Source organism: Nothoprocta perdicaria, unplaced genomic scaffold (genome assembly GCF_003342845.1).
Source record: "Nothoprocta perdicaria isolate Ctin4 unplaced genomic scaffold, notPer1 scaffold_16, whole genome shotgun sequence".
NCBI lineage: Eukaryota > Metazoa > Chordata > Aves > Tinamiformes > Tinamidae > Nothoprocta > Nothoprocta perdicaria.
This window is the reverse complement of record NW_020454760.1, coordinates 3,430,939-3,444,915: the sequence shown is the minus strand read 5'-3', so window position 1 is coordinate 3,444,915 and position 13,977 is coordinate 3,430,939. Positions and strand designations below refer to the sequence as shown.

At 38.2% G+C, this 13,977-nt stretch overlaps 1 protein-coding gene across 1 annotated transcript in view; it reads right to left on the bottom strand.

The window, feature by feature from the left end:
- The window catches only part of LAMA1 (laminin subunit alpha 1), an 85,336-nt gene that overhangs the window by 67,199 nt on the left and 4,160 nt on the right, over nt 1-13,977 (bottom strand). The window contains exons 2-4 of the mRNA XM_026035502.1: nt 8,777-8,947; nt 8,357-8,469; nt 25-267 (exon numbers count right to left, since the gene is read on the bottom strand). Coding sequence (XP_025891287.1) covers nt 25-267; nt 8,357-8,469; nt 8,777-8,947 — 527 coding nt within the window. The remainder of the gene's footprint in view (nt 1-24; nt 268-8,356; nt 8,470-8,776; nt 8,948-13,977) is intronic.

Below are 13,977 nucleotides of genomic sequence, written 5' to 3'. Positions count from 1 at the left end.
CCGCCGGCGTGAAAGCAAACGTACCTCTCCATGCTCCAGGGGAACCAATCGGGAATAGTAAGAGGTGCAGATCACCTCGTCATCTCTCTTGTATGTAGGAGGCCCGATTCTTGGGGTAATGTTATAGCGAGTTAAGCATTCTGTGTCACTAATTGCATAGTATTGCCAAGGTTTGAACTCTGTGCCATCGATGGAGCGTTCCAAAATCCAGTTTCCAGGTCGTGGAGCATTAGCAGCTTTGATGATGACATACGCAAGTTGAAAGACCTGAAAAAAAAAAAAAGAGGAAAAAAGAGCATTTTAACACTTCATTCTGCTGTACAGAAGATCATCGGAGGCCAATCTGGTATTAAAAATAATGTAATGAGGGTAAAATTTGGCAAGATGACTTGCACAGGCCTTTCACAAAGTTAGTCTAATCTTTTATGATACTAACAAAGATACATATCCTTCTTGTCAAGCGTTCTAACATTACAACAAAACACTTGTTTATATGACTAAAGAAAAATCGAATATATTCAGCTCATCTTTCTGTGATAACTTAATAGCTGAACTATACATAGACTGTAGATTTCAGGATGAGTCAGATATAGCATTCTTTTCATGGGAAAAGTGCTATTTAGTTTTTTTGAACCACAGAGGGCTTCAAAGAGGTGATTTTCTTTTGCCAGAACAGCTGCAGCCCAAACAACCCTTTGTTTCACATTTTAGCTTGGAGTATAATCCTCTCAGTAATAGCTTTTCTGATAAGCTTTTTACACCCTATATTAAGAATTTCTTTCTGTGCATTCCATTTTCATTCTGTTACATTTAAAGTTACTGCAGCAGAGGGCTACATACAGTGTTTGCTGAAAAAGCACAGAGACAAATAAGATGTAGGTAATAAATGTGTGATAGCCTTATTTAGGAACAGTAGATATTTTATGATTTGCAATTTCTCAGCTATATTGATAGCTTGAATATTTTCTTACAATTGTGAAGTCAAAGTCCATTCTCACAAAGTATATTCATTGTGTATGTGAGCAAGCAGGGCAGTAATTAATTTTATACCACCTTTGCTGGAAGCCTCTCACGGCAGCTAGATAACCTGCACTGGCCACCACTACCAGATCAGCCACCAACACCAAAGTGCCCTTAGTCCAAAGCTACTGTCTTCTTCCTTRGCTAATAACTACTTAAAACCAGCCATTTTTGAAAATTTAAGTCTCCTTATTTGAGTTTGTTTTACATGCACAGCAATATCACCCCAGGAAAGAAGAATGTCATATTATCCAGGCACCTCCAAGGTCTGTAATCTCACTTGAATGCACTGCCTGCTTGGCTGGTGGAATTATAATAATTTCTGCCTGCACGTGCAGGATTAACACGGGGTTCAGCTYCAGTTTGGCTATAGTCAATTCTTTCAGATGTTTTTAAGTACACTTTTTTCTTTTTTTTTTCTTTCTTTTTTTTTTTTTTTTTGCAATACAGATGGAAGCCAGAACAAGAACAATGTTTGCCATCTAAAAGTCAAAGGAGGAAGTAAACACATACATAGTAATTGCACTGTGCGTGCAGTTCAAAAAGCGATGCTGAAAAAAGGTCTTTAAGTGAATACAGTTTTGCACAGGAGATTTGCAAACATGGCAGGGAAAAATATTTGGTGATACCTTTACCTTTGGTACCCAGGTATACCTATGGTGATACCTATGACTCAGTTTTGATTAAAATTCAGTTACAGTTACAGCTTTATATACATTTGGTCTGATTTTCTTTTCAGGCACTCCAATTGTATCCATTGAGCCATATTTTGGGCAGAAGTACTTCCAGTGCTTTCAGTAAATATGAAAATTTACCCAAGTATTTTCTCTACTGATTTCTATGGCATTTCAGCAACACAAAGCAGACATGGAGAGAAGTCGTCTTACTGTTTAGTCACAGCATTACAGTCTTAGAAATATAATTTCTATGAGCTTGCAGCACAGACTCAAAATTTGAACCAAAGTTAAGTGAAAATGAASAACTACAGTCCTGCTTTTGCACAGGGAAGAACAACTTATGCGATAGCAACAAGCTTCAACCAAGAAAGCATTAAAATATATGCTTTTAAAGTGAACAGAATGGAATTCAGACAAACTGCGTATCCCCATACACCACCTGGATCTCATTAATTAACTGGATTTTGCACAAAGAGAATTTTGGGTGTCATCTTTTCAATGCTCTTGAGCTGAGGCAAGTAAGAGCAACTTATTTGTATGTGTATTTTCTGCATAACACGAAAGAGAACTGAAGAAAGAATTGCCATGCACCTAAAAGTTCCTTTGAAGTTTAGTCATCCTGTTCAAATGCACAAAGGTGCAAGACTCAAACACCACTTTTTTTTTCCATTGCCATGGCAGAAAGTTTTCCTCAAAGCCTCTTTATACCTCCTTTATTTATTTTTTCTGTTTGCCATCATCAACTAAAATGCTTCTATGCTTATTACACAGTTGGCTGAACAACAAATGTTCCACTTTTGATTACATGGAGATTTTTCAAGACCCATTATAGTCTGCAGCTGATGTAGCTCGTTTTAAATCCAGTTTCAACCAGTGACAGTGAGTTACTGGTTATGAGTTACAGCTTCATCATAAGCTGTAGCCACTGCTAAAGAATTAAAAGTAAGTAATACTCACAGGATTACAAAGGTTAAATCAAGTTTGAATAAAAATGTTTTGAGATTAAAAGGAATGAGGAAGACAGCCAACTAAAGAGAAATACTCTCTCAGAAAGTGTGCATGCATCCTACTCCATTTTATCACCACATCACAAAGTCATTTTTTTCCAGAAGTAGAGCAGTCATGTTTGGTACTCATCTAAGGACAGATTTTTCCCACATATCTACAGTTCACCAAGAGCTGAAATTAAGATATTTTAAGATGAGAACTCAAAAGAAGGATCCCTGAATCCTCCAGTGTTCTGCAAACACTGAAGTATGTACAGTCAGCCTGTGTAGAAAACTGTGTTCTTTTTCTCCTGGAGTCTCCTATTTACACACACAGTCCCTAAATCTACTTCATAGAATCACAGAATGCTTAAGGTTGGAAGGGACCTCAGAGGTCATCTAGTCCAACCGCAACCCTTTTACTTCATAAGTAAATTCACAGGATAGTGAACATCAGCAATATCACAAAAATTTGTCAGTTCCAAAATGATGCAGGTTAAATAGATGATTTATACAAAGGATTTTGTGTAAACGCCACTAAGAAGTCACAGAACAACCAAGCAGTAGGAGGTATTTTCTCACGGTTTGCTTTCCCAAGCAAGACAATGAAGAGGGAGGCAGGGATGTAGGTGTCTCCAGTGCCTGTAGATCCAGACATTTGAAGAAATATCAATAGGGAGAGGTTTGGGAGACCTCACATCCCAGAGCCTCTGCAAGGGATCTGAAGCAGCAATGCATGTAATGTAAGCTGATYTTCCAACATCCTTGGAGTGCTTCTGTAAAGATTTCTTTTATGAGTTCTCCAAGACTGAACAGCGCTGAAGGCAGTTTCCTACCGCTCTCCACCTCCGTTCACTGACCACCAGCTGGCCACCTGATAAACCCAAGCTGTGTGGCATTGAGCTAATGATTTGTACATTGTAATTTGACTGGGTAGCTTTCCCAGAGCTAATTTCCTTATTGAGCTGCAAGGGTAAAAAGGGCAAGCCAAAGCAAGTTAGCAATTCCCAAGCAGCCGTAGATTAGAAAGTGTCATTTTACAGGCATTTCAGTTCTGACTGTAAAGAGCAGCCAAATAAACTTGTACCAAAGAASATATCGCTTGCAGAAATACCAAGGTAGCATCATTTATTCTGCTCTGTTTTAGCCTTTCTCCTAAAATCCTTGCTTCCCTGAACACAGATTCAGCAGCACCACAGGCATGATCCTACAATAAATTTATAAGGAAACCTTTCTCCCCATTCCTCAGGCAAATATGCATACTATGTTGCTCAAGGCTGAATTCAGCCAGCAGTGGCCACGATGCAGATGTTAGCCAAATATCCCTATTTCCAGGGGCTGTCAATACTCTAAAGCCTGTGCCAGTACATGTCCTGGCAAGCACAACCTTCCTTGGAGTCCTTTTGGAGAAAAGCTCTTAGCTGTATTTTTCAATTTACATCAATGGAGACAACTGTAAGGGAAGRTTCTGTCTTTTCATGACTAAAGCTATGTGAGCTCCCCATCTCCAAAAGACAAAAATTAAAGCGAAAGATGAGTCCCAACAGATTAACTTACCCAAATTTCCCAAAAGCTTAACTAACTGCGAACTGCTAATTCAAATCTACATCCTAAATCTAAATCTAAATCTAAATCTAAACTCTACCAGGCCTTGGAAAAAAAATGAAATGAGGATATCATTTCAGGATCTTATTCAGTGTCCTACTGCATACTTTGTGGAAAAAGAATAACATAACGTAAAGCATGTAGTAGAGAAAACTGCTAAATGAAGAAGCCTGGAAGAATGCTCTTGGCAGACTGGTTTCTCCAAGTTTTATACACTGGGCTACATCTTTTCCTTCAGGGTTAGTATAGAGAGGTAACCTAAAAAACAGAAAGCTTCTTCAAAATTGCTTGACAAGGCTTGTGGTGCAAAATCAGTTATGGTCCGTAGTTTCAGCACATCTACACCTGCCTACCAGAAAATACTCCTTTTCTCAAGAAATGCTTGTTCAATGCTAAATGAATCCATGTAACCTTTCAAATACTAAGAGCTTACAGGAAGCGATATGCTGAGTATCAGCCTGTATGATTCACAGGAATATCTATTTAAGGAATTAAMTTTTCTTTGGGATTTCATTACAGATTGTGAGGCCTTGCAATTGTTTGTTACGTTTCCCTCCAAGGAGTCTGTTATGTTAGAGCATACACTGGTCTGCATCCAGCAGGGTCTGTAATCTCTAGAATTATCTTTTGTTTATGATCTCAACTCATTATATGTAACACTATCTTTGGAAAAAGTTAATTTTACTCAGGAGGAATATTATAGAAATGTAAAGATGAGCACCTTGAATCTTGTGCCATCTGTTTTAAAGCAACAGAAAACTTTCAAAAAACTTGTCAGGTATAAACTGGCATTGGGCCAGTGAAGTCAACTGAATGGTGTCTTTTTACATCAGATAAGGATTTGTCCTTACAGAATCTCTTCTTGCCAAGTGATTTCGAGATGAAAGCTCCATACAAAGTATAAATATTATTACCATTTTATCTGATTTTCTGATAGAAGAAACTACAAATGAATCTTACATCAACTTTTGAGTAGTAATACAGTATTCATGAAACATTAATGAGCTCTGAATTAATCAGATAGTGGAGTGGTTTCCATAACTTCATCCTTGGGGCCTCCTAAGCACAAATGATCTCACTTTTGAGTGAAAAAACTTTGTGATGTGCATACTTCTGTGGTGCTATACCCAGAACCTTTAAATACCTTTGAAAGTCTCAAACCCAGTAAAACTGAGGAAAGCATTCTCCAGTGTGTCAAAAAAAAGGATTTTCAGGTGGACCAAGCAAGCCATGAACATTTAAAATAATCAAGATATTTTAATTCATTACCATTTTGCAAAGTAATTGGACAGAGGAACTCATATTCAGGGATAAATGCMATCATGCATTTTGTCTCCACAGAACTGCCAACATAGGAAACAAAAGATCACAAATCATATCTTGGTATCTCAATACTTGCATCCTTGTATATAAATATCTCATTGCTAAATGACTCTTTCTCTAGCTCTGGATCTTTGCCACATAATTAATATAAAGTTAAAAAAAAAAAAAAAGAAAAAAAAAGATTATCACATATCTAGGCCTCGGAAGACTGAAAGACAAGCCAAAATTGATGTATTCAGAATATACATACTTATTTTTTATGATCCATTTGAGCTACATAATTGTGATGTGCATTTGTTATAAACAGCAYGTAGATTCCAAAGGAGAAAAATCTAGAGAGCAATTTAGGTCCTCATTTTATTAGCTGCTTTCCTAGCTAGACTCCATCAAGTCACTCTTCCGTGCAGCTGCTTTTAGGCTAAATAAATTAAGTGCAAGGTAKAATATCAGCTGAAAGAATATTCTCTGTTCCCTTTGAGCCAAGAGATGAATGCAGCCAACAGACACAGCTCGCTGCCAGAATTTCACCTAGAATAAACTGAAGTGAAGAGTTCTCATCCGCTTCCCTGTGTTTGCCAGCCTCGCCACCTGCCAGCACTGGCCAGCCCTGTCTGCTGGGCTACATCTCTCTGCTGCACATGCTCTAGGGTGGCCACAATCTCAAGATTAATTCATTCTGTCTGTGGTTATAACTTTCAGCAGTTACTCAGGAATTGCATATAAYGATCAGACAGTCATTCTTCACATCACAAAAGGGTCTGAATGCATCCTGTTGAGGAAAAYAAAGGCTGTATTCACTTTAACACACTGATTAAACGCATAAAGCTTGGAATGTTAAAATATATATATATACCTATGATAAATACATACAGAAATGCATACAGCTAGCGGCACTGATTTTCAGGAATACTTCTAAAGTTACACTAAAGCAAGAAATGCAGAATATTCTACAAGAAGGACATTTTTAAGTAAACAGTTACTAACATTAAAAAAGTCCTTCATATACCTGTATCCTTTGTTACTCTTTCCTTGTGCTGACTCAGTAAAAATTAGTGCACTCAGTCAGCTCTAACAACTCACTGACTCCAGGCAATCTTTATTAACCGAATCCTGCCTCGCAGAGCAGTAATTTACATTCATGTTGTGCAGTCCGAGATGCCTTCTGTCTCCCCAGCCCTCAAAGGAAAACACAGAAGAAAGGCCCCGAGGGGGAAACTTTTCAAATCAAATTAGTGAAACTGAGCACGGGTCAGGAGAGGAAAGACATGTATTCGGGGAAACATCAACAGTGCTAAGTCCGGAGACCAGAAAATTTAGAGGGCAGCCGGTTGGTGTGTTTCCAACGTAAAAATGTTGTAGGAGGATAAAAAGCAGGCATCCTCCCTCCCTCATTCTTCCTTTCTGTTTGTCCAAACTAAACACAAAGAAGTCAACTATTCTAACAACAAAAAAGTCTTATCTTAACCTTTTGCTGCTGACAAAAGGTGCCCTAGGTTTATTTTCCCAACATTTCTGCTTTCTAATTAAAAAGCAAATTGAGCACTCATTTAATGCTACATTAAAGAAAAATAAAATCAGAGTAAAGCCTTCTTGCTAACCTTTAAAATAACTTTAACCAACAGTACATCTCAAGTATGCATTTTCTGGTGAGAAACACAGCTTTTCCATGATTTTAGGAGCATCCTCATATTAATCATCTGTTACTATTGTTAAGCTGAGACTCTGAAACAGCTCACATAAGCCAAGGCATGCATCTCTTCAGAGCAAAACAAGAAAAAGGCAACAAAAATGTGGGTGTTGGAAATAATTTTGACTCTTTTTTCGGGAATGAAAGGGTAAGAGGCTTTTACGTTTTCCTTGTCCAACTGACAAATTAACAAATGGCCTGTCCAGTCCAACAGTCTCCTGCCTAAGAACATTATAAGCTATAAGGTGGGGAAAAAATCCCTCCAAGTTTTGCTGTGAGGTGCCAAAGCAGGAGAATCACCTTCTCTCCAGGCTCAAAATCACTGCTTACGGAAACAAATCGTAAGCTCATCAGGACACCTCGGCACCAAAGCCCATGGAAGAAATCCAGAGTGTTTCTTCCCAGTGCGTCTTCTGGCAAAACATTTAACAGAGTCAGTSAGAAGTAAGAAAAATGACAAATAGCATTTTTTTTAGCACAACTCTGCCTCATTTTAAGTATGTTTTGCTTTCTAGTCCTTGTAATATCCTTGAGCTGACAGCAAAATCCATGCAGTAGTCCCTCATGTCACTTGTTTKTCTTCTCCTCTTTAACACTCAGTATCTGACGTACATACGGAGCAAGAGAGTTCCAATTTGGAAATACATTGTGTTATCCTTTTGTGCTGTAAATGACAAACAGTATTACTACATCCCACTCCGAGGATTTAGTCTTCTTTTATTGAGACACTGTACAGTCAGTGTGATAGTTAAGCTAATAAGCAGAAACAGATGTAGCTTGACACACAGTACCTGCAACAAGTATACCCTGAAAACAGTTTCCTGGTAAAAATAAGACTTCGATAATATAGATCTAAAGTATCCAGTAAAGGACTGAAAAACCCTCTTGTTCAAAATCACCACTTCACAGCCAGTGTTAGATATTCCACTCCTAAGTGCTACTGAATGACTTACTGCTAAATATCCCAGTGTCTGAACATTCATGGAGAAATTGCAGATCATCACCTGAGCTTACAAGTCATGTTAAAAATAAGTGACGCAGTGCTCAACACTACTCACCTGCCTGAGATCCAAGGTGATGGTGACCCAGTGGTACTGCCTCCCGTTCTGTATGCTGGGACTTTGCCACCAATTATTGGTACCATCAATTGCGCTAGAAATCGGGTGTTGCTCTGTTTTAAAGCAAAACCGTGAAAATCTCTTAAAAACAGAACACAATGTATTTCCTCTAGCCCCATCGAACTAATCYATGCTGAGCACCATTATTTTCTTCCATGAAAAGTAAAAGGTGAAATATGTCTTTAGGTTGACATTAGACCCTGAGGTGCGGCAGGGCTACCTCCTGTTGGCCCTTTGCTCAAAGGCAATGTCACTCACACGGTAGAGGGACTAAAAGCACTAATTATGTGACCCCAAAACACCTTGTATTCACAAGAGGGGTCAAAAAGAACCACATAAACCAATGGAAAAAGATCTTGCCTTTGGGATTGGCGCTGTTGTGGTCGCAGACGCGGCACTGGGCGTTGCGCAGAGGCCGTCCCGGGACGTGCTCCACCAGCTTGCAGAACATCTCTGGCCCTCGCTCCCCGCAGGTGGCGTTGGTGGAGATGTGGGCATTGCTGGCCAAGTTGAGGATGGCAGGGAAGAGACCTTCAAATGAGGAAATCGATATTATTAGTTTTATAAAATAATCATGATTTTGAGAAAAAAAAAAAAAAAAGCAAGATTTTGAGACAGATCTCTGAATGTACAGTATTCCTAGGAGATATAAAGAAATAGGATGAAAAAGAAATATGATGGAAAAGATTATCTCATACTGACTCCAGYATGGTACAGCACAGCCATGTGCCTCCAGCCCTGCCAGACCATGCACACCTGGTTCCCCCTGCCCAGCTCCGGTTCCAGTCCAGTCCAGCCTCAGGATCCCAACCCCAACACTCAGGGTCAGAGAACAGGYCCTATCTCACCTGTCAGCCCCAGCACCAGCCCCGGGAGCCATTTCCAGCAGCAGAAACCAAACACCACACTTGGGTGCTTCAGTGCCAAGGAACACACCTTACCTTTTTTTTTTTTTTTTTGTTACTAATTAATCTTTTCACAGTGTCAGTTTATCAAAATCAGGAGGGAATTGTCTCTCTATCAGAAGAGATACGGAGCTACACAGCAAGCATTCTATTGGTGTGGAAAATGGCATTTAACTGGCAGTCTCYGAAGCAGAAATACCAGCAACTCAAACCACACACTCTGAACTTTTAAAGTTTGACAAAGATTGCATTTTAGACCTTTGCTCTTGGCTTTTTTCAAGCCCCTACAAAGTCTAAGGGGATTTTCTTTGCTGTTTATTAATCACTGCACAGCACTTCCAAGTAGTGCTCCTGCACACTATAACAATGAAACAACTCATGAACACTTTGAGGCCTACAGCTACCAGATCTGGAATTCATAATATTTCTTAATATTTTTAAATAGAATGAAGTTTAACTTAAAGCCTAAAGATAAGATTTAAAGACTATGTGGTGAGATGTTAAGCACAGCTTCTCAGCAATTGCAGGTTATCATTCTCCAGCTTTGTTTCCAGAGCTTAAACCCTCTTATTTCTTGCACAATTACATTTGCATTCATCTCTGTAAGAATTAAGAAGTATTCCTTTTCTACTCCAGAATATCTTTGAAAAAGAGAAACGATTTTTGAAAAGAAACAACCCCATGTTTAGAGATTAAACACAATGGGCTGAAATCAAAGCTAGAGCCTGGTAGAGCATACTAAGAACACTGCAAGAATCACTACTGTTGYGATAATGTAGTATAAAAGCCCTATGTTCTGAAAACTTTTTTTATTATATGTATTTTTTTTTTACAAGGAATTTTGATCACAAAAAAAAATCTACTCGTGTCTGTTGAAACTTTTCTTTCACTAGTGAAACCACATGGACTATTTTTTTATTTCATTAATCTGCAGCATGTATCATAAAAGATTGTAATATGTAGTGTAGTGTTCTGAGATGTACATCTCAGCAGGCAAAACTCAATATTCCTTTAACTTCAACAGAAAATCTTTGCCTATACAATAATTGTATCACCCTAGAAAATCTGGAGGAAAGTTTTAGTGCTCCTTAAACTTTGTCTTCAGCTTTGAAGATAAGGCTAAATCCTAATTTTTCACCACAATATACAGCATTTTTTTCACAAATGTGCTATACTCAAAGAGAGAGGCAGAGTCTTCCATCTTCTCAAATTCTTAATTTAAATCAAATCTCAACTAGACCATATTCCTTGTTTATATTATTTCCCCAGTTYGAGGCAGATAAGAACACTGAAGACATACTATTGATTATTTTGGTGAGCAAATTCTTCCAGTAACATGTATTCATTCCAGTAACACAGTCTTCATTTATTTCTTGCCATATTAGTGCAGTCTCAACTCCAGACTTGGTGCTGAATGCAGGCAGGCAAAGCAGAAACGCAGCCCTCCATTTCCTCACTAGACAAGAAAACTCCTCAATGGAAGAGGACACCCTCTTTTACATTTCTCACTAATGATTTAAATTCATCTTCATTCAGTATTCACGCCCATTCCTGTAGGTGTCTAGCAGACAGTCTTCAAGAGCTCCCCATTAGTTCTCAGGTCATTCACTGCATTCACTCACCCTACACAAGAGCACAACCATCGGATTCCAGGGTCATTCCTTACAGCCACATAATTTGTCTTCAACAACCTTCAGTCAAAAGATTTGTGCCAAAGGAAAAGTGAAGTTTTAAAGACACCATTCTAACGGCAATCACTTTGTGGGACAAGTTTTAATCCAAAATCTCAGGCACAAATCAGGTTCAAAGYTGAATGTCCTTTGGGCCACTCTCTCTGACCTCAGCCCTTTTGTCTGATTGCCATCAGGCAATTTTTTTTTTTTTACTTTTACGAATTCGCTGCATGATATTGAAATGAATCATTATATGATGACATTAAGGTCTCATAACAAGTTTTCTGGCTCTCCCACACATTAGACATTCCACTCCAACTAGAGTTTTATCCCAGGGCCCATCATAAACCAAGAGGTTCTCTTGTTTCATCCCACAATACACTACATTTCCCCTAATCACAAAGAAAAASAAAAAGGTAAATTTGGAACCAAGTGTTGCATCATTACAGGACATTATTCCTCTTCAGTTATTTAACATATTCTTACAAGTCAATTATTCCGAATGAGGCATTTAAGAACCATTTATCCACTTTTTTTTCCCAAAATGAAAAAAAAAATGGTACAATACATTTCCATTAACCTTCTCAGGTGAGGAAGAGACTGTAAGGAGAAACAAGCACATAATAGCCACCTAAATGAGCCACCTATGGCTAACAAAGTGACCCTTCACCCTACCCTGGCACAAAATTCAAATAACCATTATCAGACACAAAACACTGCCAGAAGATATTACGTATCTTTAAACCAAATATCTAGAAAATGATACTTAGATTCTGAATGACAGGGATACAGCTTTTATAGTTTATTATCTCAAGCCCACCACAAATGATTGATTTAGATTTATCAACTTTATTCTCAATAGAAAGGAAGTGCTACATACAAAATCCTCACCGTTTCACTGCTGAGCTGTCAGGCTTGATTTTCACACTATTGGATCATAGCAAAAGGCTTGAAAGGGACCTTGACAGATCTGCATATGAATGGCAACATTATGTAGTGAAATTCAGTGGGAGTTTACCAACTCATCAGTTTAGATTCGTTGACTGTATTTGCTAAAATAACTTGCAACCAACTTCATAAGCAACTTCATATTTCATCTTTCTACCACTGACCCCATCTCTGGGACCCACTCTAGCATATTACAAAAGATTATTGTGGTCCTTAGAAAATGTAGAAGAATTATTAAATTAAACACATTGGCTTTCTTCACGATAAGATAATCTTTAGTTTGATTTCCTCCAGTCACTCTGCAGCTGCCTGCTAAGTCAAAACCAGGGCAATTCACTCACCACCTAATACCAGAATATGACAAGAAGACAGGCCTTTACGTAGAGGAGGATAGGAACCTCTTTAGCTAAGGTGCATCAGAGTGCCATTCTATTCTGGTCCTTCAGAATAAGTGGGGGAACTAGAGCATGCAGCTTCTTGGAGCAGGTTCATTGTGTGGATTATTCATAAAAACTAATGAGTTGACATACACTGTTGCCTAAAAAAGAGCCGTTTTCATTCAGGAGAGTTATGCCCATGTCATGAAGCAAAGGACWGTCTTATGGCCTAAGCTTCCTTGGTTATTACACAATTTAACATTACTTTCTAAAGAGGTCTTCACAATGTAAATGTTAATAGAGATGAGTAGCATCTTCTTCCCTGAAGGCTCATGTTAATCCTTTGTAGTTTTATAAGTTTTCTTCAGCTAATTATTTTTATTATTGTGTCACTGCTACCAACCCAAAATAAGGGTACCAAGCAATYCTGAAATTTTCTCTAAGAATTTCAAGGATTTGCAACATTTCTTCAGGATTCAGGGTTTCTAGCAACCCCAAGACCACACAAAACTATGAATCAGACCAATGCCCATCTGTTGATACATTCTGGATACACTTGGTTTTTCTGCGTATGAGCATACCAATTCCAGTGTATTTGCACAGTAGGTCTGACACATCCGGACTTAGCATACGGTCTACCTCAGGTAGACTGCACATGCACAGGAACATGAATGCACTCTGTAGACTTTAGACTTAATCTATATTTACATATCACAGTACATACATACAAAGCAAAAATGGAAATATAACAGCCACATGCAGGTGTGATCCTTCTCTGACATTTAGTAAATGACTTATATAGAGAGAATATGAGCCCAAGGGTAGAGATAGAGTAGAGTTAGAAGACATGACGCAGCACACTGACAGGAATTTTAGGGCTGCAATTGCAGGTCTGCCAAGCTAACTCAAAATATAGTAAACATTCTCCAGACCCATCAAGAAACTCCAAAATCATCTGAATAACTCACAGCTATCCACAGATGGCTTTGTTCCAGTAAAGAGATGTTTATGTTAAATGTTCAGCCTGGTGAAGGATATATTAATATAAAGCACGTTCATATGATGAGAAGGCCTCCTGATTGAGAAGGCTGAGAAGTTCCTTTCCTCTTACTGAAATACCTTGACACACTTCAGGCCACTGGATGTATTTTGCATAGCAAGATCTCTGAATGGAACTCCAATTCCACTCTTGATTAATGACTTCAAAAAAAAGAAAAAAGAAAAGAAAAATCTAAAACAGATCACTCAGGAAATCAGTAGTTATTTGTCACTGTTCTGTTCCCAGTGAAGGGAGAATGGTTTTGTGCATTCTGGCAAAAATCCATGGGTTGTCTGTATTTTTGAGTATGTCTGACAGTTTTCGTTCTGCATTCATCTTTATACAGATAGCATATGAAGAAACTAAGAGATTTCTCAAAAGAACAGATCTTCCTAGCATAGACACAGTTGATGATGTTAAATCCATTTCTTCTGCAAAGATTGTTATACAAACAAAAGTATGCACACAGCAYCAAATACATGCAAGAAGAATAAATTTAAGAATAAGCTTAAATTAATATTAATTAATATTACTTCCTGACATTCTAACTTGGAAAAAACTTCTTTCTTGTAGGCCATCCACTAATCTGTCTGATATTCTCAGAGAAAAAAAAAAAAAA